Here is a 26,165-nt window from a genome sequence, read left to right on the forward strand (position 1 = left end):
GTCCTCTTAAATTCCAACTTTAAGTCAATGTTCATTTCTAAGGGAAATAATATTACCACCATTGGCACAAATGGAGAGCACAATTTATGTGCAGGCACGTAATACTAATTTCAACTTCTTTTGTGGATGATGCAATAACTTATAGTATAAGATGTAGGAGCAGGAGTAGGTCATTTGGTCCCTCGATACTAAGGGCTAAAGTTGTCATTGACTTCAGTGTTGAAAAGAATAATCTAATACTTCCCAGGGTGTTCAAGAGTTAAGTCAACACCCCAAAGGTAAATGAAGTTCCCAACTGACATTTTTCATTAAAGCCTTCCATAAATGAAGGTCTTGTTGATTAGAGTCAGCCTTAATAATCTTCCTGTCTGCAACTGGGGTTCAGCAGGAATATCTTTGTTTGGATTTCAGTGACTAGTCATCAAGGCCTGCAATTGGGGGCCAGGGTCCATATGGCCACATGTGTGCCATCAATAATACCCTGCATTTTGAGGAAACCTGCAATACAGAATAAGTGCAGTGCTCTTTCGCGCTGCTGGCTATCTTCTATTTGGAAATTTCTGAAAGTGTCACCCCTGGCACCAGTGCACTGCTAGTTGCAAAATTTGACATATATACCTTGCTATTGTTTGAAAGAATCCAGTAATTTAGAATGTCAAGACTGTGATCAACCTGACAGGCACTGGCAGAGCTGTCCCTGTCGTGGAACTTATCTGAAGGTTTGTGTTGTGTATGTACCTTTAAGAGAGAACTGCTTTTATACTGTAGTACCGGCAGTGACCACACCTGTATATAAAGCCGTAGCAGGCTTCTGTACTTTCAGTTCCAGCATACCTTCTGTTCAGTAAACACCTGTTATTATTGTTCTCCTGCAGTCCGTGTGTTATTGATACGCGGACACTACACTGGCGACGAGCAGGTTCGAACTCACCTGCAGTACTGCATCACCTCACGGGGATCCATCCCTGAAAAGAAGCTTCTTGGAGGTCGAAGTCAGAGCAACGGGCGTCGACTGCGGGCAACCGCCCAGTGATCCATCGGAGTTCAGAGAATCGCAGGGGAGGCTGTGGAGAGCTGGGCTTGGCTCCCCAGTCAAGGTGTTCCAGCAAATCGTGCTGGTAGCAGGTAGTGCGCTGATCCTTCCGGACTGCGGCGGGCTCGAGCTCGATCGAGCAGCTCTGCAAAGGGGCCGTGCAGCGTCGTCGGGAGGAAAAGAGAGAGAGGGTGGAGCGCACAGGGCGCGGTCGGTGCTCAAGAACCGGGCAGCGTAGAGAAAATAAAACAAGGGGAAGGAAAAGAGAGACGCGCTGAAGCCGCGGGGCGCCGCCATTACCCTTTAGAACGCTAGGAGCAGCGTTGGCAGCAAGGGGAAGAAGGAAAAGCGCGGGAGGCGCCATTTTGTTCCATTGGGGAAGAAGGAAAAGCGCGGGAGGCGCCATTTTAAACCACCCAAGATGCCGAAGAGTGGCAGTATCACTGCTTTCGACAACAAAATAGAAGACTGGACCACGTATGTGGAAAGAATTGAAGTTTACTGCAAGGCAAATGAGGTGGCCGATGGAAAGAAGGCGTCGGTATTATTAAATTTGATGGGCGCGAGAACGTACGGCCTAGTGCGGAATTTAATTACCCCAGCTAAACCAATGGAGAAAAGTTTTGAAGAGATTGTCAATATCTTACAGGAACATCTAAACCCTACACCGCTGCTGATAGCAGAAAGATTCAAGTTCCATAAAAGAAACCAGCACAAAGATGAGAGCAATGCTGACTATCTTACGGAACTACGCAAGTTATCGAAGCACTGCCAGTTCGGAGCAGGACTGGCAGATACCTTAAGGGATAAGTTTGTCTGCGGGCTCCAGAGTGAAGGAACCCAGAAACGACTACTTTCGGAAAAGGACCTGACGCTAGAACAGGCTTTCAGCGTGGCAGTATCCTACGAAGCAGCAGCACGGGGAGCTGCGGAAATACAACAGAAACCACAAGAATATAGCGCTAACGAAATGGCATATGGAGCAGAAAAGTGCTATCGCTGTGGCAGAACAACCCATGATCAGAAGGACTGCTGGTTTAAGGACAAAGTATGCAGGCAATGTGGGAAAGTGGGACACATAGCAAGAGTCTGCAGGTCAGGAAAGAAAACCAACACTAAAAGAACTACTAAGGAAAAGTACAAGAAAGTAAAAAAAATGACAGACAGTAGTTCAGAAGATCAGGAGAGTGATAATGACTCCGGGAGCAGGAGACTAAGTTGTCTAAAGTTACACAACGTGATCGCAAAGGAGGATCACCGAACCATTTGGGTCACCCTCATGATAGCAGGGTCCCAAGTAAAGATGGAATTGGACACAGGATCAGCCCTAACTGTCATGAATCGACGAGACTATGAGCGGCTATTCTCACACATACCCTTGAAGGACACGTCCATTGTATTGAAGACATACACGGGGCAAAAAGTCTACCCCAGAGGAAAAATAAGGGTGCCCGTTAAATACAACGGCAAGGAAACACAGAAACTGTATCTATATATACTACAAGATGGAGGACCACCATTATTGGGACGAGAATGGATCCGAAAAATACAATTGGATTGGCATTCCATTCAGGCGCTAACTGTGGCTGACAAAAAGGATGACGACGTCACACCTGGACGACTGTCAAAAATTCTAACTGACGCGAAAGAGGTGTTCCAACAAGGACTTGGGACTCTAAAAGGAGTAACGGCAACGATAAAAATTGAAGATAACGCAAACCCAAAATTTTTTAAGGCCAGACCGGTACCGTATGCGATCCGCCCAGCCGTTGAAGCAGAGCTGGAGAGTCTGGAGCGTTCGGGTGTGCTGTCCAAGGTGGACTGGAGCGAGTGGGCCACACCCATCGTTCCTGTAATGAAGAAATCATTGAGCAGCACGCCTGGGGAGCCGAAGAAGGTTCGCATCTGTGGGGACTTCAAGGTAACTGTGAACCCAGTCCTGCACACAGTACAATATCCACTTCCACGGATAGAAGATATTTTCGCCTCACTATCTGGAGGGAAATGCTTTACGAAGATTGATCTGGCCCAAGCGTATCTACAAATGGAGGTGGAAGAAGCATCTAGGAAATACCTCACGATAAACACTCACAAAGGTCTTTACCAGTACAACCGACTGGTATTCGGGGTAGCATCAGCCCCGGCTATTTGGCAGAGGGCGATGGAACAAGTCCTGCAAGGGATCCCAAGGACCCAGTGTTATTTGGACGGCATCCTGGTTACGGGCGAAAATGACAGTGAACACCTTGCCAACCTGGAGCAGGTGCTCACTAGATTACAAGAATATGGGCTACGAGCCAACCGCCCCAAATGCGAGTTTTTCAGGAGACAAATCTCGTATTGTGGCCACATGATTGATGAGGAGGGGTTACATAAGTCCCCAGACAAGATTGAGGCAGTAGTCAAGGCTCCAGCACTGGAAAATGTGTCGCAACTGAGGTCGTTCCTCGGGTTGGTGAACTACTAGCATAAGTTCTTGCCGAATTTATCTACAATTCTGCACCCACTGAACGCCCTGCTGCAAACTGGAGTAACATGGAAATGGAGTGATGAGTGTAAGCGTGCCTTTCAGAAATGTAAATGCCTAATCACTTCAAAAGAAGTATTGGCCCACTACAATCCAACACTACCGATTCGGTTGGCATGTGATGCGTCTCCCTACGGCATTGGAGCGGTGCTGTCACACAAATTCCTTGACGGTTCAGAGAGGCCAGTAGCCTTTGCGTCGCGCTCGTTAACCTCAGCCGAGCGTAACTACGCCCAGATTGACAGGGAGGCCCTCAGCCTGGTGTGGGGGGTGAAGAAGTTCAATCACTATCTGCACGGGCAGAAATTCACCCTATTGTCTGATCATCAGCTTCTGGTCTCCATTTTTAACCCAAAGAAGGGCGTTCCGGTGATGACGGCGCAACGGATGCAAAAATGGTCCCTTTTTCTAGGGGCACATCAATACGACATAGAGTACAAGGGTACGAAACAACATGGAAACGTTGATGGGCTGTCGCGCCTACCGTTGCCTACGGTGAAGGAAGCACCTGCAGTGGACCCTGTTGAGATATTCCATTCGACCATAGTCGAATGTCTACCTGTTACAAACTCAAGTATAGAGAAGGAAACCCGAAATGACCCGACACTCTCTCGGGTCTATGATTTGACGGTGAAGGGATGGCCAGCACATGGCGACTCACTGTTGCCAGCATTCTCGCCAAGGAGAGAACAGCTGTCAGTGTGCCGGGGGACCTTGATGTGTGGATCCCGAGTGGTAATTCCACCCAAGTTGAGAGATAGAGTGCTCAATGAGCTTCGTGAGGGTCATCTGGGAGGGGTAAAAATGAAGAGCCTAGCCAGGGCGTTTGTGTGGTGGCCGGGAATCGATAAAGAAATCGAGGATATGACCAAGAGATGCACAGGATGCCAGAAGGTCCAAAACGCTCCACCACAGGCCCCGCTACACCCATGGGAGTGGCCCTCATCTCCATGGCAATGGGTACACATTGATTTTGCTGGTCCATTTATGGACTCAATGTTTTTAATCGCCGTGGATGCACATTCGAAATGGCCAGAGGTCATCAAAATGTCCTCCACCACCACGGAGAAAACTATTGCAGTCCTACGGACCATCTTCGCCAGGAATGGCTTGCCAGAACAGATTTGCTCCGACAATGGACCACAGTTTGTGTCCGAGGATTTCCGGAGGTTTTTGAGGAATAATGGGGTAAAACATTACACATCTGCCCCATGTCATCCAGCCACAAATGGATTGGCTGAGAGGTTTGTTCAGACCTTTAAAAAAGCAATAAAGGCGATGTATAATGACGACATACCACTACAACACAAGGTGGATAATTTCTTGTTTGCTTACCGGAATGCGACACATGCAGTCACCAACCAAGCTCCAGCCATAATGTTCTTCAACCGAAGGCTAAGATGTCGCCTGGATTTGCTCAAACCAAACATAAGACGAGATGTTGAGGATAAGCAATTCCAGCACATCAATGAGAAACCAACCAGGAGCTTCAAGATAGGGCAACCAGTCTTGGCCCGTGACTACCGAACAGAAAAATGGCAGCCAGGAATGATATGCACACAGCAGGGACCACTAATGTACACAGTGGACGTTGGAGAGAGCATTGTGAGACGCCATGCTAACCAGATTCTAGAGTCACAGGAACAAGTCAAACCCATACCACGAGCATGCGCACTTGGTGATGAACCTGAAGTACAGATTGCGTCTACCTCAGAATCAGTGGTATTGGGAGCTGACGAACCAACCAATGACAATGAGCCAGAATCGACTCCGCCGCAAGAACAGGATACTCGAGAAAGGCGCTATCCAGTCAGGATCAGGAAGCCTCCTCAAAGACTGAATTTATAAATGATTACTTCAGTTGATGTATATAGTACAGAGAAAATTGTAATTGTAATTAGTTATTATTTAATTGTTGAATGAATGTTATGTACTGTTTAGCTAAAAGGGGAGGAATTGTTGTGTATGTACCTTTAAGAGAGAACTGCTTTTATACTGTAGTACCAGCAGTGACCACACCTGTATATAAAGCCGTAGCAGGCTTCTGTACTTTCAGTTCCAGCATACCCTCTGTTCAGTAAACACCTGTTATTACTGTTCTCCTGCAGTCCGTGTGTTATTGATACGTGGACACTACAGTTTGGCTCTAGGAATAGGCATATTTCTGAGAAACATAGGTTGTGAAGGCAGATCTCCTCAGATATGTTAGGCATGACATGAGTGGTTGGATAAGGGTGAGTGTGGCATCATTTCCTCTTTCTCATTCCCTTTAATTACTATTTATTTCTCCCTTCCCTTTCATAGCCTTCCATTTCCCTCTTCACTTCCTTCTTCAATGATACTGGGTTCAAACAGTTAAATTATAATGAAAGGCTTCCTAAACTTGGCTGTATTCCCTAGAGTTTAGAAGGTTGAGGGGTGATCTAATTGAAGTGTTTAAAATGATAAAGGGATTCGATAGGGTAGATACAGAGAAACTATTTCCTTCGATGAGGGAAGCCAGAACAAGGGGACATAAACTTAAAAGAGCTAAGCCATTTAGGACTGAAATCAGGAAGCACTTTTTCCACACAAAGGGTGGTGGAAATCTGGAACTTTTCTCCCCCAAAAGGCTGTGGATGCTGGGTCAATTGATATTTTCAAGATGTAGATCGATAGATTTTTGCTAGATAATGGTACCAAGGGATATGGATGAAAGGCAGGTACTTGAAATTGAGGTACAGATCAGCCATGATCTGACTGAATGGTAGAACAGGCTTGAGGGGCTAAATGGCTTACTTCTGTTCCAATGTTTTTCCCTTAGTATTATCTTTATTTCAGTCTTGCTGCTAATGGAATAGATTCTGACTGTTGCATACAGTAGGTGGGAACTCCTGTGCTTACAAGGAATCTTGCCTACAGTAACCAGCAGCTGAAATCCTTTCCAGTAGCAGCAGAAGTCTCATAGGAGCTGTATTAAGGGAACAGGAATCCAGTCCATGCTGATTTTCATCAGCAAATGCTGACACATAAACTGGGCTAACAAACTGATGACTCTCAGACTTAAACCTTGAATATTGGCACATATGATGCCTGGTGCTGAAAATGGAAAATGATGACATCAGGTAACTAACCTAGCTTCTTTAATTTTTAAGGAGTGCATTGTAAAGCAATGTGCCACCATCCTCTGCTCTTAAAATGCAGAATGATGCCTTATGTGCATTAGGCAAAAATAAGACCCAAGGCCTGCTCACCGGATTGATGCTGGTGTTACCAGTGCACCTGACCAGATAATCAACCCTTAACTTTGTAAGGATTTAATGGCATTTGAGATTTTTTTTGTAGGAATGGGTACTGATAGTCAGTATTCTCCTCTTTCCCTCTTTGTAGCCTTCACTATAAGGGCTGGATTTTCATTGAGGAGTCGGGTAGGAGGCGGGACTACAACTTTCGGGGTTGTAGTCCCGCCTCCATCGAGTTCTAGCCAACCCACGCGATTTTGACTTGATTGACCTTGTTGAGCCTGCCCAGCGGGCTCAGCGGGCCAATTAAGGGCCACCCGGCAACAGGTGATGTCACAGATTGATATTTCATCTGTCAAGACCTTTTGACAGATGAAATATCAGCGTTTCACAGCTGTTTGAAGCTGTCAAACACTGACAATCTGTATTGTAAGTTAATTCCTTCCTCTCAGGATGACTTAGACATCTCCCCGGAACAGAAAGCTGAATGATGCAATTTTTGACAGCTCACAGCCATTCTGCTTTCTGTGCCGGTGAGATGAGGGACTCCCGAGACCTGAAGGAAGGAAGGCTGTAAAGGTAAGTAAAGGTATGTAAAACTTATTTAAACACTTTACACACACCAAACACACTTACCTTTGCACTCATCACTCACCTGAACACCGGACATCTCGATCCCTCCAAGTCCTTCATCCCGACGGTTCGCCTCCTCTAACTTGGCGTGGTTTGGAGCCGTCGGGAATCCCACACTTCAACATTAAAAATAGGGATTAGGCTAAAAACTGCCTGTTAACTACCTGTTAACAGTCAGTTAATTGGCACTAATCCCCTTCCCGCCTCGGGGAGGCGGGTCCCAGTGCGGGTCGGGTACCCACCTCCTTTGAAACTGGCATGGAGGCGGGTTAGGTGCGGGATGGGTTTGTGCCCCCCCCCCCCGATTTCGGGATTTTAACCCCCCACACGCCTCCAATCCCGCCTCCACGGCCCAATGAAAATCCTGCCCTAAATCTCTAGAGCTCCCTGTCTCCAACTCTATTTCTTATTCTTTTTCTCTCACTTCCTGCAAATCTGACCAGCCTTCCATCTCCTTTCCTGTTTGTCTTTCACTTTCCATAAGCCTCTCACACGTGTTTCTTTACTTCAAACATTTTATTTTATCAAGGCCAAGGTACGCAGAAAGATGCCAGTCAGCATGTACTGGATGGGAGGTAGATACCTGGGCTGAAACAAGGTGAGATGCAGATAGGATGAGATCATCTGGGAGCTGCTGCAATATAAGCAGAATGCACAGAAATTGGAAACCAGACCTGGGCTGACAGGGATTGAGAGACAGGCTGGAGGGGGAAAGGCTAGGGCTGACCTTGGGAGAGAGTGCAGGGTTAGGACCAGGGGATAGGAAAGAGCAGATGCGGTGGCTCTGAGGATAAAAAAAAAAATTCCTTTCCCTCTCTGCTATGACAGCAGGGTCTCTCTCTCTCCCTCCCCACCCCCAACCATAACAAGTTGTTAGAACAACATGGAAAGAGGGGGCATCTATACTTGAGTATCACTGAACAGACAGTGCACACAAAGCTCAGCATGGCAATATTGAGGTATTCTGGACCACACTGCTTGCACTGGAAGCGTTACTTGTTGGGAAACTAGATGTACACCTGCTGATTCCAGCCAAACATCCCATTTTCTTTTTAGAAAGGTAAGTGAATTGACACTTGTTGGTTTCTGAATGGCAATTTATTGCACTAGGTTAGACAATGGAGTGGAACTGGTGGGATTCCTTGCTGGTGACATCTCACCTTCTCTTCTGATGTGACCCGCCCCCGCTGAAACTTCACAAAGGGCAAAAAAAAGGGGTGGAGACCCACTGGAACCAGGTTCTACCCTGAATTCCTCTCCACCCACCCAGAAAACAGTGGCGTTACATTGCCAGAAGCCATGAATTTCTAGGCTAATATTTTGAAAATAATAATTTAATTGGAGAATACTGAAATATATAAATTCCACACCGAAATTTCATGATTATATACCTCTTCAGATTTCTCCCCTTACCTTAAATATACTTCCACTGCCCTCAGATCCGCCAGAACCTTGGGACTCTCTTTGAGGATGCTTCTTGAGCATGTCAGATGTGGAATATGGACTAAAGTTCATACTGAAGGAACTTGCATTTCCGTGTCTTTCACCACCATTGTCAGAGGCACTACTGTTCCTTGGAGGACTAGACTTCTGCATCCTTAGGCTAGAGTCTCCAAATAGTGTCCTTCGGCTTGTTGGTGATTGAGTTGATTTAGATGTACCTTGTAACTTGCTGATGATAGGAGAACTGCTGATACTTTCAAACTTGTCACGAGAAGAAGGAAGGAACCAATCAGCACATGATAGGCATGGAGTGGCGGGACTACCCAGCCTATCTTGTATACTGGCTTCTAGTCCCTCAAGCTGAAGTAAGGTTGTTTTAACTTGGTCAACATAAACACTGTCTGGCCCTGGATTTCCATTTGCTTTGGATGCACATCCTCCTGCTTCCAGCAGCACACACAGCATAAAGTGCCTCTGAAGAAATACAAGCCTTAATTAATTTTTACATTTTAAATACTAAAAGATTTTCATATCAAATAATATTAATAAAAGGTCCAAATACTATTGATCAAAAGGAGATTTCTGGGGCTATGGACAAAGAGCAGGGGAGTGGGACTAATTGGATACCTTTCAAAGAGCTTGCCCAGACATTGTGGGCCAAATGGCCTCCTTCTGTGCTGTATGATTCTATGATTCTTCAATTTATTCTGACTTTTTAAACCTAGAACTGATACATATAATTGTTATCAAAAGGAACCAATTATTGTCGTATTCTGGCCAGTACCAAATCAATTCCAAATGTGATGGTTATAAATTATTCTACTGAAAGCTGGCATGATTTTTCCTATTTCTGCTGTTTGAACATTCCTTAGAGAAAATGAATTATTATAAATTCAGAATCTCACAACACTCACAAATTCTGGTGACTTTTTAAATACAACATTCTGTAGGAAACAAAATAAAATTTGTTTCCCATAATAGGGGTTAATAAGTCAGCTGTGGCTCAGTGTTAGCACTCTCACTTCTGAGTCAGAAGATTGTGGGTTCAAGTCCCACTCCAGAGACTTGAGCACAAAATCTAGGCTGACACTCAGTGTAGTACTGAGGGAGTGCTGCACTGTCAGAGGTGCCGTCAAACCAAGGCCTTGTCTGCCCTCTCAGGTGGACTTAAAAGAGCCCATGACACTACTTTTAAGAGCAGGGGAGTTCTCCCCCATACCCTGTCCAATATTTATCCCTCAACCAACACCACTAAAAGGGATTATCTGGTCATTATCACATTGCTATATGTAGGACCTCGCAGTGCACAAATTGGCTGCCGTGTTTCCTACATTACAACAGTGACTACACTTAAAAGTACAGGAAACTCTTTTTTATCCGGCACCGACGGGACCGGCGTGGTGCCGGTTGATCAAAAAGTCCGGATTACAGAGAGGTATATTTACCAAGGTACGAGAGCCCCGTACACGGCCACAGGTGCAGGAGCCCCGGTTACACGGCACTTGTGCAGGAGTCCCGGTTACATGGCCACAGATCCAGGAGTCCCTGTTGCACGGCCACAGGTGCAGGAACCCCGGTTACACGGCCACAGATCCAGGAACCCCAGTTACACGGCCACTAATATGTTGTAAAACTTACCTGAACCGACTCCTGAATTCTGCCGGTTAAGAGAGGTTTCTGGATATTTAGGTGCCGGTTAAAAGAGAGCTTCCTGTACTTCATTGTAAAGCGCTTTGGGGCACTGAGGTCGTGAAAGATAAATGCAAGTCTTTTTTTCTTTAACGGGAGGAGGCAAAGCCAACTGTCATCAGGCATGTGGAAACTGACTTAGTGCTTCCGAATAACATCACTGAGGGTACCCTAAAAATGACAGAGAAAGGGACTACGAGTAGAGCCTTGGGATACATAAGAGGTAAACGGATGGGTACAGTATAAAAAGCTGTTGGAGGTAATGTAATATCTATAGTATGACAGTAAGGAGTGGAACATATCAAGAGCAATGTCAGAAAAGTGTACGGTGGAGAAATGTTGGAATAGGATAGTGAGATTGACAGCATCAAAGACGGTTAGGAGATTGAGGAGAATATTATTTGTGACTGACCAGCACAGTCTTAGTGCTGCAGGTGGGGTGAAAGCATGATTGAAGAGTCTTGAACAGGAATTTGTGGGAATGATGTGAGAATAATTGCAAAGCAACAATGTGTTCAAGATTTGAGAGAAAGAGAAGGTTGAAGACAAGTCAGTAGTTGGAAAGGGTAGTATTTTTAAACAGGGTGAAGATGAGCGTTTTAAAGGGTGTAGGAAGCATATGGGAGGATATGAATGATATAGTAATGGAGCTGAGGAAGCAAAGTTAGGTGGTCAGGAGCTGGCATGGGAAAGATTCAGTTGGAAAGAAAGTTGGAGGTCAAAGGGATAAGGACGGGAAGGGTTAGGAAGAGGCAGAGGCAACAGAGGAGATGCTCTTGATTCTGGCCATGAAGAAATCCACAAACTCCTCACATAGTTTATGCTATGTCAATCAAAACAGAACTGGATTACTATAAAGATAATTACAGACATAAATGACAAGTATTCTGCAGAGCAAAGTGGTTCCTGAGCTACTGGTACCATGGAGGTGTTATCTTAGAATCCAACTGGCTGGGGTTGAGCGGTGACTGATATTCTGAGTTTCACACAATTGCCTCCAGCTTTTCTTGAAAAAATGTAAATTTTATTTTCTTGCACATTTTATCTATAATTCACCTCCTGCAGCATATTGTGCAAGTTGGGTCAGCCCATGGTACTTGATAAGACAAGTGGACTTTACTTATTCTATACTTGCGCTGTTAAAGCTTGTGCTAATGCGTTTTTTTTTTACAGTTAGAGATGGTTCATGCTGTTGGACTAAACTAGTGACTATTTATATGGAATGACCAAAATTATTTTAAATACCCATAATTATGAAGGTAGTTGCACATTTTAAGGTGTAACTACTTAGAATCATAGAAATTTACAGCACAGAAGGAGGCCATTTGGCCCATCGTGTCAATGCCGGATAAACAATGCCAGAAGATCTGGCAGCGGTGGTATTCGACCCATGCCCCCGCAGCGATTGGAATCTTAATCCAGCGCCTTGGTCACGCTACCACAAAAAATGAGGGCTCGTCATACTTCTATGATGACAGAAATGACATCAGTAACTGAACCATCACATAAAGGTCTATAGCCCAACAATACATGAACAATAACTTTCTTTTTCTTGCTTGCATTGGAACTGCACTACACTACGGACTGGATTTTACCAGCCCTGAGGAGGCGGGTCTGCTGGGAAAATCAAAAAGAATGGGAGCGAGTCCCGCTCCCAACCCGCCTCCAAACAATCTTCCCGGGAGTCGGGTTCCCGATTTGTGCAGGGACCCGATTCCTAGCGGTGGGAAGAGGATTATAGCCACTTAACTGCCTGTTAAGTTAGTTAACAGGCAGTTAAGAGGCTTTTTCCCATTTTGAGACTTCTGCTGTGGGCTTCCTGACGTCAGGGAACCCCACCAGGGTAAGTGAGGCGTGCTGTGGGTCTGTGTATAGATGACAGCTGCAGAAGTGGTGTGAAGGATCCAATGGGACACTGGTGAGTATCAGAGGTAAGGAGATGTTGGAAAAGTCATTTTTAATGTGTTTAGATTTTTCTGTAGGTGGCAAGCTTTGAAGTGTTTGTGTGGCCTCACCTCATTGGGAAAAGTGACAGATCGCTTCTGTAACCTCACCTGCAGCTGCCATCTGTTTTATCCTAAGGAGAGAGTCATTGGAGAGCCTGGGTGCAAGGGCTCACCTTTGTACAGTGATAGTCAGTGTTTGATAGTACCTCAATACTGTCAAACACTGACAGATCATCTGTCAAAAATAAATGGTACGTGTCCCTTTAAGAAAACCGGCAGATGAAGCGTCATCAACTGACACCGGCTTTCCCTTAATTGGCCGGTAAGCCTGCAGGGCGGGCTTAACAAGGCCAATTAAGGGAAAATAGTGTCTGTGCATCGGACGTCGCTGGGGGTGGGACTAGAACCCGCTGGCAGCAGTCCCGCCCCCAACTCATCTCGGCAGGTACAATCCAGCCCTACATATCAGAAGAAAATATATATAAACATAAATTAAGGCATACCAAACCAACAATTAGCAAAAAGTATCTTCCTTTTGGCTCTTGGTAACCCTCAATGATCGGTTCGTGACTTGATATAAGGTGCCTATATGGAAACATCTCACGCCATATAACCAGCTGACCAATCCTTTGCTCCGCTGCTAGGGGTAGTAAGCAATAATGCTGGCAGTAAAGTGCAATGTCGAGGAGGTCATCTTTAGGCAAATGATTGCCAATCAAGTAACCCTTAAAAATACAATAAAAATGCAAGAGAGTAAGGTTAGCAAAGGATTGCTATAAAGATCAAAAGTAAAGAAAATCAATTGTAAAAATCACAACCTCATTGAAAAGCAATTCAAGCTATTTGTCACAATGCTACAAATATATTGTATTTCTGCAAGAAGTACAGGTTGTACACCAACACTAAACTGTCATGGCTAGTTGTATGCAAATTCTAACTGAAGATGACACTTCCTGCTCAAACTTGCACAACTGAGATTTGTCAACATTGCTCAAACCCAGGCCTTTGGAGTCAGACTTTAGTCAAAATCGAAGTACTGGCACCATACTTGTATGTGCTCTTCAGCATAAGTGAAACACCTGTTTAACCTCAGTTTTCACTTATGCAGAGGAACTCCCATTGATTTTCAACAGCATCATCATCATGGAGTCCCTCGTCATCAACATCTTGGTGGCCACCATTGATCAGAAGCTTAACTGGATCAATCACATTAACACATGACTACAAAAGCAGGGCAGAGGCTACGTATTCTGTGATGAATAGCTTATCTCCTACCCCTTAAAGCCTCTCTAACATCTACAAGGCTCAAGTCAGCAGTGAGATGACTGACATATGCACCACTTGCCTGGATGAGTGCAACTGCAACAACACTGAAGATCAATACCATCCAGGAAATAGCAGTTTGCTTCATTGGCACCCGTCACCAGTCTCAATATCCACCTCCTACTTCACTGGCGTATTGTGGCTGCAGTATGTATGATCTACAGGATGCACTGCAGTAACTTACCAAGTTTACTTCAACAGCGCCTCCCTTCCTTAAAACATCTACCACTGTGAAGAACAACAACAAAATCTTGGGAACACCATTACCTCCAAGCTACCCTCCAAGTCACACACTGTCCTAAACTTGAACATATATCACCCTTCCTTCATCATTGTTATTCAGGAATTTCCTACTTAACACCATTTTGGGAGCACCATCACTACAAAGACTGCAGCAGTTCAAGGCGAAGACTAACCATCCCATTCTCAGGGTAAGTACGGCTAGGCAATAAATGCAGGCTTGTCAGTGAAATGAGTAAAAAACATAGAATAATAATCATGGGGGATTTCAAATACCTCGATATTAATTGGACAGAAGAGGTAGGTAAAGAGGACAAGGGAATGGAGTTCCTACAATGTCTACAGGACTCCTTTCTAACCCAATATGTAAAAAGCCCAATAAGGAAGGATTCGCTATTGGATCTAGTTATGGGGAATGAGCCAGAGCAGATAAGAGAAGTAAAAGTAGGGGAATATCTAGGCAATAGTGACCATAATATAATACGCTTTAAGAGGACAATAGAGAAGGACATAAGTATGACAAAAACCAGGTAAATAAATTGGAGAAAAGCTGATTTTGAAGGGCTGAGAATAGAACTTGGGGAAAAAAAAGGGCAACAATATTGGCAAACAACGATGTAGAACAGCAATGGGAAATATTTAAAACAGTGTTCAACAGAGTGCAGGAAAATATATTCTGCTGAAAGGAAAGAACAAACTAAACAATAATGAGACTCCATGGATGAATAAAGCCATAAGGGAACAATTGAGGGTAAGGAAAGAGGCATACATTAAGTACATAGGCAGCGGAGGAGTGTATAATAAGAGAGAATACGAAGAGATTAGGAGAGAAGTCAAAAAAATAATTAGGAAGGCAAAGAGGTACTATGAAATTAAATTATCAAAGAACATAAAACAAAATAGCAAAATATTTTACAGGCACATCAATAAAAAAAGGATGGGATGGGAATAGGGCCATTAAGGGATAGACAGGACAATACCACATGTAATGATAATGAGATGGCAGAAATATTAAATCATTATTTCGCTTCGGTATTTACCAGGGAGACAGAACAGATGGACATGGCATTGGATGATGAGATGAGTAGAGATAAGTGCATTTAAAATAAAAAAGGGGATATATTAAATAAACTAATCAAATTCAAAGAGGATAAAACCCCTGGTCTGGATGAATTGCATTCACGCATTTTAAAAGAATCGCAGGAAGAGATAGCAGAGGCATTACTACACATATTTAATAATTCGTTCGAAAAAGGTATAGTGCCAGAGGACTGACGGATAGCTAAAGTAATACCTATATTTAAGAAGGGGGATAGAACCTGTCCAGGGAATTATAGACCAGTCAGCTTAACATCGGTGGTAGGAAAAATAATGGAATCCCTACTAAAGGAGAGAATAGAAGAACATCTAGAAATGAAAAGTATAATAATGAATAGTCAGCATGGATTTCAAAAGGGAAAGTCTTGCTTGACCAACCTTATTGAATTTTTTGAAGAGGTAACAGAGAGAGTAGACAATGGTAATGCAGTAGATGTAATTCATCTGGGTTTTCAAAAGGCCTTCGATAAGGTACCCCATAATAGACAAATAAGCAAGGTCAGAGAATGCGGAGTCAGGAGACAAGTAGCAGAATGGATTGATAGCAAAATACTGCAGATGCTGGAAATCCGAAATAACAACAGAAAATGCTGGAAAAACTCAGCAGGCCAAGCAACATCTGTGGAGAGAAAATAGAGTCAACGTTTCAGGTGAAAACCCTTTGTCAAGCAGAATGGATTGCTGGCTGGCTTCAAGACAGAAAGCAGAGGGTGGGAGTCAAGGGTAGCTATTCACAGTTCCATAAGGCTCACTGCTGAGACCACTACTGTTCACAATTTACATTAACAATTCAGACTTTGGAATCAAAAGCACAATTTCTAAATTTGCAGATGACACCAAATTGGGGGGGATAGTCAATACTGAGGAGGACTGCAACAAATTACAGGATGACATTAATAAACTTGCATAATGGGTCAATAATTGGCAAATGAAGTTCAACACAGATAAATGTGAGGTATTACATTTTTGGAAGAAGAATAGGGAGGTCACTTATCACTTGGAGGGTGCGAGTCTAGGTGGGGTAGAGGAACAAAGGGTTCTCGGAGTACAAATACACAAATCACAAAGTTGCGACACAGGTTAGCAAGGCCATAAAAAAAACATGGCGTGGAGATGCCGGTGTTGGACTGGGGTGGACAAATGTAAGAAATCACACAACACCAGGTTATAGTCCAACAGCTTTATTTGAAATCACAAGCTTTTGGAGCGCTGCTCCTTCGTCAGGTGAAGTGGAGAGATGCATAAAAACACAGCTTGTATAGTCAGAGAATAATGTCAGATGTTTACAGGTAATCTTTCTAACTGCCATTTATCACACCTCGGCAGAGAGATAATCACAGCAATCAAAGGTGTAAATGGTGTCCAAACAGGTTAGTCAGGAAAACATTACATCAAAGAACAATGAGGTGGGGTCACAAGGGGTCAAATGTTGCAGATGCTGGGGTCTGTATGAAAAACAAAAAAAGACAAAAACATTTTTTTTGCTGGAAATCACAGCAGGTCCGGCCGCATCTGTGTGGAGAGAACAAGCCAACGATGACTTGAGTCTGGATGACCCTACGTCAGGTGGGGTTACATGTATCGTGACATGAACCCAAGATCCCGGTTCAGGCCGTCCTCATGGGTGCGGAACTTGGCTATCAGTTTCTGTTCGATGATTTTGCGTTGTCGTGTGTCTCGAAGGCCGCCTTGGCAAGATCCCGAAAGGACTACAGATCACTAACCCACTCAAGTCAACCTACAACACAGACTACGCTGAGAGACTCTGCCGTCATACCTCTCGCACACTCCTCAACCATCTCGTACACCAGCTCTACAGCAGACGCCGCAACCTCGAAACCGAGATGGAGTCCATGTTCTCAGCCTGTGCTCAGGACACAGCAGACCAGCTACGAGATACCGCCAAACAGACGAGGCAACGGAACTACGCTGCCTACATGCACACCAAGAATAGGAAGCTTGAGAAACTCGGCATCACCAGCAGCAGCAACCAAGCCTCTCCCGGTACCACGGTTGAAACCACAGGGAAGTCCATCGTCAGCCTGTCCGACCACACCCTTCAACCAGACGAAATTGAAGTTCTCAGCCGAGGGCTCAATTTCTGCCCCACCACCAAAATGGACCGCATCGGTCTCGCGGCAGACACAGAGGAATTCATCAGGAGAATGAGGCTCCGGGAAGTCTTCCACAAATCCCAAGATATCAGCAGCGAACCCAATGAGACAAATCAATGATCCGGACCAGCAGACAGAGGGATCCGCAGTGCAGCAACCGAAGAAGAAAGAGTCAAATTGGACCCCTCCGGAGGGTCGCTGCCCTAAGCTTGACATGTATGCTCAAGCTGTCAGGAGATGCATCAACGCCAGATTCATCAGCCGCACTCACAAGACAGTCCAGAATGTCACCCGAGCACAATGCAATGCCATCCACGCTCTCAAGACCAACCGCAACATCGTCATCAAACCAGCAGACAAAGGAGGAGCCATCGTCATACAGAACAGAACGGACTATTGCAAAGAAGCATACCGACAACTGGACAAACAGGAACACTACAGACAGTTACCCACAGATCCGACCAAAGAACACACCCGCCAACTCAACAGACTGATCAAGACCTTCGATCCAGACCTTCAAAGCATCCTATGCGCTCTCATCCCACGTACTCCCCGCGTCGGAGACTTCTACTGCCTCCCAAGGATACACAAAGCCAACACACCCGGACGTCCTATCGTATCAGGCAACGGAACCCTGTGTGAGAACCTCTCTGGATACGTCGAGGGCATCCTGAAACCCATCGTACAGGGAACCCACAGCTTCTGCCAGGACACTACAGACTTCTTACAGAAACTCAGCACCCACGGACCAGTCGAACCAGGAACACTCCTCGCCACGATGGACGTCTCGGCACTCTACACCAGTATACCCCACGATGACTGCATCGCTGCGACAGCCTCAGTACTCAACACCAACAACAGCCAATCTCCAGACGTCATCCTACAACTCATCCGCTTCATCCTTGACCACAATGTCTTCACCTTCGACAACCAGTTCTTTACCCAAACACACGGAACAGCCATGGGGACCAAATTCGCACCCCAATACGCCAACATCTTCATGCACAAGTTCGAGCAAGACTTCTTCGCTGCACAGGACCTCCAACCAACGCTATACACCAGATACATCGACGACATTTTCTTCCTATGGACCCACGGCGAAGAATCACTGAAAAGACTACACGATAACATCAACAAGTTCCATCCCACCATCAAACTCACCATGGACTACTCCTCAGAATCGGTTTCATTCTTGGACACACGAATCTCCATCAAAGACGGACACCTCAGCACTTCACTCTACCGCAAGCCCACGGACAACCTCACGATGCTCCACTTCTCCAGCTTCCACCCTAACCCCGTTAAAGAAGCCATCCCCTATGGACAAGCCCTGCGAATACACAGGATCTGCTCAGACGAGGAGGAATGTGATGGACACCTACAGACGCTGAAAGATGCCCTCGTAAGAACGGGATATGACGCTCGACTCGTCGATCAACAGTTCCGACGGGCCACAGCGAAAAATCGCATAGACCTCCTCAGAAGACAAACACGGGACACAACCAACAGAGTACCCTTCATCGTCCAGTACTTCCCCGGAGTGGAGAAACTACACCATGTTCTTCGCAGCCTTCAACATGTCATCGATGACGACGAACACCTCGCTAAGGCCATCCCCACGCCTCCACTACTCGCCTTCAAACAGCCGCCTAACCTCAAACAGACCATCGTTCGCAGCAAATTACCCAGCTTTCAGGAGAACAACGACCACGACACCACACAACCCTGCCACAGCAACCTCTGCAAGACATGCCAGATCATCAACACAGATACCATCATCACACGTGAGGACACCACCCACCAGGTACATGGTACATACTCATGTGACTCAGCCAACATTGTCTACCTCATACGTTGCAGGAAAGGATGCCCCAGAGCATGCTACATCGGCGAGACCATGCAGACACTGCGACAACGGATGAACAGACACCGCGCAACAATCGCCAGGCAGGAGTGTTCCCTCCCAGTCGGGGAACACTTCAGCAGTCAAGGACATTCAGCCTCCGATCTTCGGGTAAGCATTCTCCAAGGCGGCCTTCGAGACACACGACAACGCAAAATCATCGAGCAGAAACTGATAGCCAAGTTCTGCACCCATGAGGACGGCCTGAACCGGGATCTTGGGTTCATGTCACGCTACATGTAACCCCACCTGACGTAGGGTCATCCAGACTCGAGTCATCGTTGGCTTGTTCTCTCCACACAGATGCGGCCGGACCTGCTGTGATTTCCAGCAAAAAAAATGTTTTTTGTCTGTTTTTTTGTTTTTCATACAGACCCCAGCATCTGCAACATTTGATCCCTTGTGACCCCACCTCATTGTTCTTTGATGTAATGTTTTCCTGACTAACCTGTTTGGACACCATTTACACCTTTGGTTGCTGTGATTATCTCTCTGCCAAGGTGTGATAAATGGCAGTTAGAAAGATTACCTGTAAACATCTGACATTATTCTCTGACTATATAAGCTGTGTTTTTATGCATCTCTCCACTTCACCTGATGAAGGAGCAGCGCCCCAAAAGCTTGTGATTTCAAATAAAGCTGTTGGACTATAACCTGGTGTTGTGTGATTTCTTACATAAAAAACACAAACCAAGAACTAGGGTTTATTTCTAGGGGATAGAATTGAAAAGTAGGGAAGTTATGCTATACCTGTATCGAACCTTGGTTAGACCACACTTAAGATTACAGTGTGCAGTTCTGGTCAACATATTATAAAAAGGATATAGAAGCACTGGAGAGGGTGCAGAGAAGATTTACAAGGATGATACCAGAAATACGAAGGTATACATATCAGGAAAGGATGAACAGGCTGGGTCTCTTTTCTCTTGAAAGAAGGCTGAGGGGTGACCTAATAGAGGTCTTTAAAATTATGAAAGGTTTTGATAGAGTGGATACAGGGAGAATGTTTCCACTTGTGGTGAAGAGCATAACTAGAGGCCATCAACATAAGATAATCACCAAGAAATCCAATAGGGAATTCATAAGAAACTTCTTTACCCAAAGAGTGGTGAGAATGTGGAACTCACTACCACAGGGAGTGGTTGAAGCGAATAGTATAGATGCATTTAAGGGGAGGTTGGACAAGCATATGATGGAGAAGGGAATAGAGGGTTATGCTGATAGATTTAGATGAGGAAAGACAGGAGGAGGCTCGAGTGAAGCATAGGCATGAACTGGGTGGGCCGAATGGCCTGTTTCTGTGCCGTATATCCTATGTAATCCTATGTAGTTGCCCAAATCCAGAGAACAAGTATAAAAAAATCATAACTTTGCATAGTTAATTTCTCCCTCTTGTGCCCTCTCTGAAGCTGTCTTAGTTCCTTCAATATCTCAACTTCAGTCCTATGTGTTATGCCAGTCAAAATGTTGTGTAGTGCTTCTGCATGCTGCAAGTGAAGCTCCTTTATAATCTTGTAGCGCAGGGAGGTGCACAATGCAGCCTGTGTTGGTGCAGTGAACGACTGATTGCAACTTCAGGATTTCCAGATTTAGATGCGCATGCCCTACATCCTGAAATTGCATCAGTTTTAAAGAGGTAATAACGGCGGAAGCTATTAGTGTGAACTTTGGTAGGAAGAATGGAAAAGCAGAATATTTTTTAAAAAGGTGAGAGACTAGTAAATGTTGGTATGCAGACGGATTTGGGTGTCCTTGTACAGAAAACACAAGTTAACATGCAGGTACAGCAAGCAATTAGGAAGGCAAATGGTAGTTTAGCCTTTATTGCAAGGGGGTTGGAGTACAAGAGTAAGGATGTATTGCTGCAATCATATAGCTCTTTGGTGAGACCACACCTGGAGTACTGTGTACAGTTTTGGTCTCCTTACCTAAGGAAGGATATACTTGCCTTGGGAGAGGGTGCAACAAAGGTTCACTAGATTGATTCATGGGATGAGAGTGCTGTCCTCTGAGGAGAGATTGAGTAGAATAGGCCTATATTCTCTGGGAGGTGATCTTATTAAAACATACAAAATTTGCAGATCTCTTGCACTGCTGGCTCCCTGAGCTACAAACCAATTATGCACTATTTCACAAGCATTCACCTAAAAGCCCCACAGCCATCACTGATAGAAGTTATATTTGTTTAGCACTGTCAACTCATGCAGAGGCGGGTCTCAAACTGTTGATGATATTGGCAAATGTAAAATTACTGATCTTTGTTCAGCCAACGGCAGCAGAGACCCACTTTATCACCAATCTTCCAATCTACTGCCGGTACTTGGAGCTCCCTCATTGCCTTGTAATTATGCTGAGTCAGTCCCGTGCATCAGTGTACTTACATCAGGACAAAAAAAAAGAGCATCATGATACATGCACTCAATCTTGGGGCCAACCTGATGGCAGTGCATTAACTTTGCAGTGATGAAAGGATCACAGTACCAGCACAAGGGATTTGTGCATGCATGGAACGCCAGGTTTTCATTTTCAAGCTGGCCAACAGAGGCTGTATCAGGTCACTCTCCCACGACTTGGACGCAGATCACATTTCAGGTTTGTTTTAGATATTCTCCTGGGTTCTGTGACAATGGTCTCTCCCATAAGTGCACCTTGTATCTCTTACAACCAGGAGTTTGCCCATACTGCTCAATATCTAGTTGTACGTAACCTGGGATGCATTGGTGTACTTACATCAGGACAAAAAAAAAATAGCATCGTGATACATGCACTCAATCTTGGGGCCAACCTGATGGCAGTGCGTAGTAACTGATGTCTATTGTGTAGTACGATAGCAAAATACTGCAGATGCTGGAAATCCAAAATAACAACAGAAAATGATGGAAAAACTCAGCAGGCCAGGCAACATCCGTGGAGAGAAATTAGAGTCAACGTTTCAGGTCAAAACCCTTTATCAAGACTAAAGAGGCACAGGAAATGAAATAGATTAAGAGGCCAGGCTGGGAGAGAACAAAAGAGAAGAGGCATTAAGAGGTATTCAAAATGAGACGAGATGGTGATAGGACAAGTGGAGACAAAAGACGGCTCTAGATTAGGTGTGAAATGTGCTGGCAGAATGGGAGACAGCTGCCATGTGGGAGAGAGAAAAAAAAGGAAAGTGGGGGGGGGGAAACCAAAACAAAGGTGTGGATAAAAAATATAAGTAAAAATGTAATAGGGGCCGAGGTTATGATCTGAAATTGTTGAACTCAATATTGAGTCCGGAAGGCTGTAAAGTGCCTAATCGGAAGATGAGGTGCTGTTCCTCGAGTTTACGTTGAGCTTCCGTGTAGTAACTGCTTAACCCACTAGGAATTCAATCTTTTACCTTGTAGTAGAAATATCAGTTTAGTATTTTCTATATATTTCAGAAAGATCAGCTGTGTTCCACTGTTCAAGTCCCATTCTGCTCAAATCCCCATATAACCAGATACAATGTCAGTACAGTTTTCCTATTAGTCAAGTTCATGGATTAGTTAACACTGATAATATTGTTGCTCAGACTTCAAGTTACAGTTTGACACCTTTACTCAACTCTTATCTTCTAACCATCAACAGGCTCACCCTATGATCTGGATGCTAATTGAAGGACACTCTTCACTATCTTGCTCTGACCTACTCTTTCCCAAATTGCTTATCTAGAACTTCAGTATCCATGTAATTTCCTATCAAAACATCAAATGGCAAGGATGAACAGATGTCCACTGCTGCTATTTATTTCAGCCAAACTCTGGTCATGGACATCTCTGTGGAAAGCCAAAGTTCCCGAATGTGGACAACTTTTCCCCTCACATTGTGGCAGTCATTCGCTGGGCTTTCTTGGCTCCTTCTCCTCCCTGAACCAATGTCTTGAAATCTCCTTGTGACTGTATCATTCACCATAACCAGGTGAAGGTAAGGAGTCAACCCATCAACATCAGCAGTCACTGTATTACTGGTTGTTTGGACATTTTCCTTCTCTCCCTCACCCCCTGACTGCAAAGTGGATGTTAAACCTCTAGGAACTCAATTTAACTTAAAAGTAACACTTCAATATAAATAGCACCCAGATTCTTCCACGGTAAAAATGGTCAAGCATCCTGAAATATGACAGGTGTGTTATGACATATAGAGATCATTTTACATCCACTACAAATTAATTTGCTGTTTTGTCCTTTTTCTATATCTGTTCAGTAATTTTACATTGTTATGTGTAAATAATTTTGAACAGATTTCAAAACTGTTGAGAATCTGTTGGGTGCATATTTATCCAACAGGAAGAAGTGATGGTATCATGCACTCAACAATTTCATACTTGCAAGTAGACAATTCCATTCATATGCGTTTAAAACAAATAAAAAATAGAAGCAGGGAAGCTGATTTGGAATACAAATATGCTCGATACTCAAATCCAAATGGAAATTTTAGGTATTGTGATAAAAAATTATGGGTTTCATTACAGACTTAATATATTGTGGGGGAGAAATTGGGTATAGCCCCGTTTGGGGCATTAGAATTGTCGCTGCGCAAATTTTATCGCCAGGCGCAACTTATCGCCACCTCGAGCGATATTGGGTTGCTGCGCCCCTAAAGGTGATTGCGGCGTTGATTCAGGCGCTGCACGGGAGTCTTAAGGTGCTAACCCGGCGGTGCTACTCAATATGTCGGCGGCCGGGCGCAGCGCAGGTGCTGTCAATAATCGATTACCCCGAGACATGCTGGCGCCGGCCAGCTCTTAAAGGGGCAGGTCAATTAGGAGCAGCAGCCACACTCTGCGCCTTGCAGGCCTCAAAATCGGCGCTGTGCTTTCTGTGGCGTTCCAAACTTTGAACATATGGAGAGGGTGAGGCAGAGAGCGGAGCGCTTTACTGATGGGGCATTGGATGCTTTGGTTGGCGAAGTGGAGCGCCGGCGAGCTGTGCTGTCCCCAACAATGGCAGGAGGCCTCATCAGAGCGAGTACCGCAGGGCCTTGGAGGGAAGTTTCTCAAAGAGTCACCTCAACTAGCGTGGTGGCCAGGTCTCCTGTGCAATGCAGGAAGAAGTTCAACGACCTCATTCGGGTCGTTAGGGTGAGTGCCTTTTTCGCCATCTTCTTCATCCCTCCATCTGCACCTAACATTATGGCCAGAGGGTGCGCGAAGCCCCAATGGCCATCTGTCAGCCAGCACCCATGGCCCTTTCTGGAAACACACACGCACATTCAGCTCAATGCATAATGGAAGGGCTATTCTACCATGGGGGCATGTGATGTCAGCTCAATGCATAATGGAAGGGCTAATCTACCATGGGGGCATGTGATGTCAGCTCAGGCCAGCATGTTTCATCACTTCCCGTCCTTTCTCCTGCAGGCCAAGCTGGCCAGGAACCGGAGGGAGCAGCTTCGCACTGGAGGAGGCCCTCCTCAGCTGCAGACACTGACGGACCTGGAGGAACGAGTCCACCAGACTGTTGGAGGCCGGATGACTGGTCCTGTCACCACTGGAGCTGCCGACCCCATTGTGCACAGCGATGGTAAGGTCATCACCTTTTTGAATTCTCTCCTTCCACTTCTTCCCCCCACCAGCATGCTTTTTCACTCTGGACCCACGTCAGAGCATTGCAGCACTCATGCATCCCTTGCTGCCACGCTGTCCTTTCGCTAAAGCCACTCTTCAACCTCCCTGCTTTCAGATGCTGCATCACCAGCTCGGGAGCCGGGCCCTCAAGCTGCCACTGCCACTGACTCCGGAGGCGACGAGCAGGAGGAAGCTGGACCATCCCTGCCACCCTCAGGCGAGCCAGCCCCTCTGCAGACTGGGGAGACTACTTCCCTGGAGGGGAGTGGGGGGGAATGCTCTGAGGAGGAAGCAGTTCCAGGAACCAGCGGGCTGCAGCAACGCAAGGGGGGTAGGGAAGCTCGCGTCTCCCCGGAGGGCGAGTCAGGCCGCGAGTACTGCTGCACAGAACGCAGAAGAGGTGCGTTCCCTCGCAGAAATGAGCGCCCAGGCTCGGCTCAGGCACAGAGCTCATGGCTGCAGTGGCAAGGATGCCTGAATCCATCGAGACACTGGCAAGGAGTGTCCAAGACTTCGGGGCAGCACAGGCAAGGAGTGCGCAGGACTTCGGGGCAGCACAGGCAAGGAGTGCGCAGGACTTCGGGGCAGCACAGGCAAGGAGTGCGCAGGACTTTGGGGCAGCACTGGAACGGACTGTCCAGGACTTCGGGGCATCACTGGAAAGGACTGTCCACGGCTTCGGGGCAGCACTGGAAAGGACTGTCCAGGGCTTGACCGAAGCAGTGGAAAGGACTGTCCCGGCCTTCAGCGAAGCACTGGAAAGAACTGTCCAGGGCTTCACCGAAGCACTGGCACCTGCCACGCAAGTGCTGAGTGCTGCCACGCAGTCACTCGCTGGTCTCATGCAGACGCATATTGAGGCCACGCGACCAATGACTGCTGCCACCCTCGCTGGATCAGGCGGGATTACCCGGGGCCCTTGCAGCACCACAGCAGGGCATCAATCTGTGGACCAGCCGATTGGTGCGCATGCTGCGGTGCTGCCCCGTCAGAGTGCCAGTGTGTCGGTCGACCAGGGAGCTGCTGTCCACTCTCAGGATGTCAGCATTCCTGATGCCACCACTGGCACGTCTTCACTGCAGCTGCCACCACCTGCAGGACAGACTGCTTCCACCCATGCACAGTTGGAGCAGTCAGCATCTGGGCCCTCCAAGGCCAGAGGTCGTCCAGGACGTCCCTCAGGGGCATCTGCGCTTTCGGACAGCCAGCAGGCCTCCCCCAGCCTTGATGCAGCCACTGGGGTCCCATTACGGAGGAGCTGCAGGGAGGGAAGGGGCCGATCTCGCAAGAGAAGTAGATCACCATCAAGGGGGAAAGAGTAGAAGGTGCAGCTGAGACGTCTTATTTGTAGAAATCAAGGCCGTGGATGCTGGTCTGAATGTTAGTAATGTTTTGGATAGTCTCCCGGGTGTGCGAGTCACTT

The 26,165-nt window shown here is 45.9% G+C and overlaps 1 protein-coding gene across 1 annotated transcript in view; it reads right to left on the reverse strand.

The window, feature by feature from the left end:
• Positions 1-26,165, reverse strand: part of intu (inturned planar cell polarity protein) — a 191,922-nt gene that overhangs the window by 32,290 nt on the left and 133,467 nt on the right. The window contains exons 10-11 of the mRNA XM_086005287.1: positions 12,996-13,217; positions 8,828-9,331 (exon numbers count right to left, since the gene is read on the reverse strand). Coding sequence (XP_085861413.1) covers positions 8,828-9,331; positions 12,996-13,217 — 726 coding nt within the window. The remainder of the gene's footprint in view (positions 1-8,827; positions 9,332-12,995; positions 13,218-26,165) is intronic.

Source organism: Somniosus microcephalus, chromosome 2 (assembly GCF_052327205.1).
Source record: "Somniosus microcephalus isolate GS21.2 chromosome 2, FLI_Smic_1.0, whole genome shotgun sequence".
NCBI classification, from domain to species: Eukaryota; Metazoa; Chordata; class Chondrichthyes; order Squaliformes; family Somniosidae; genus Somniosus; species Somniosus microcephalus.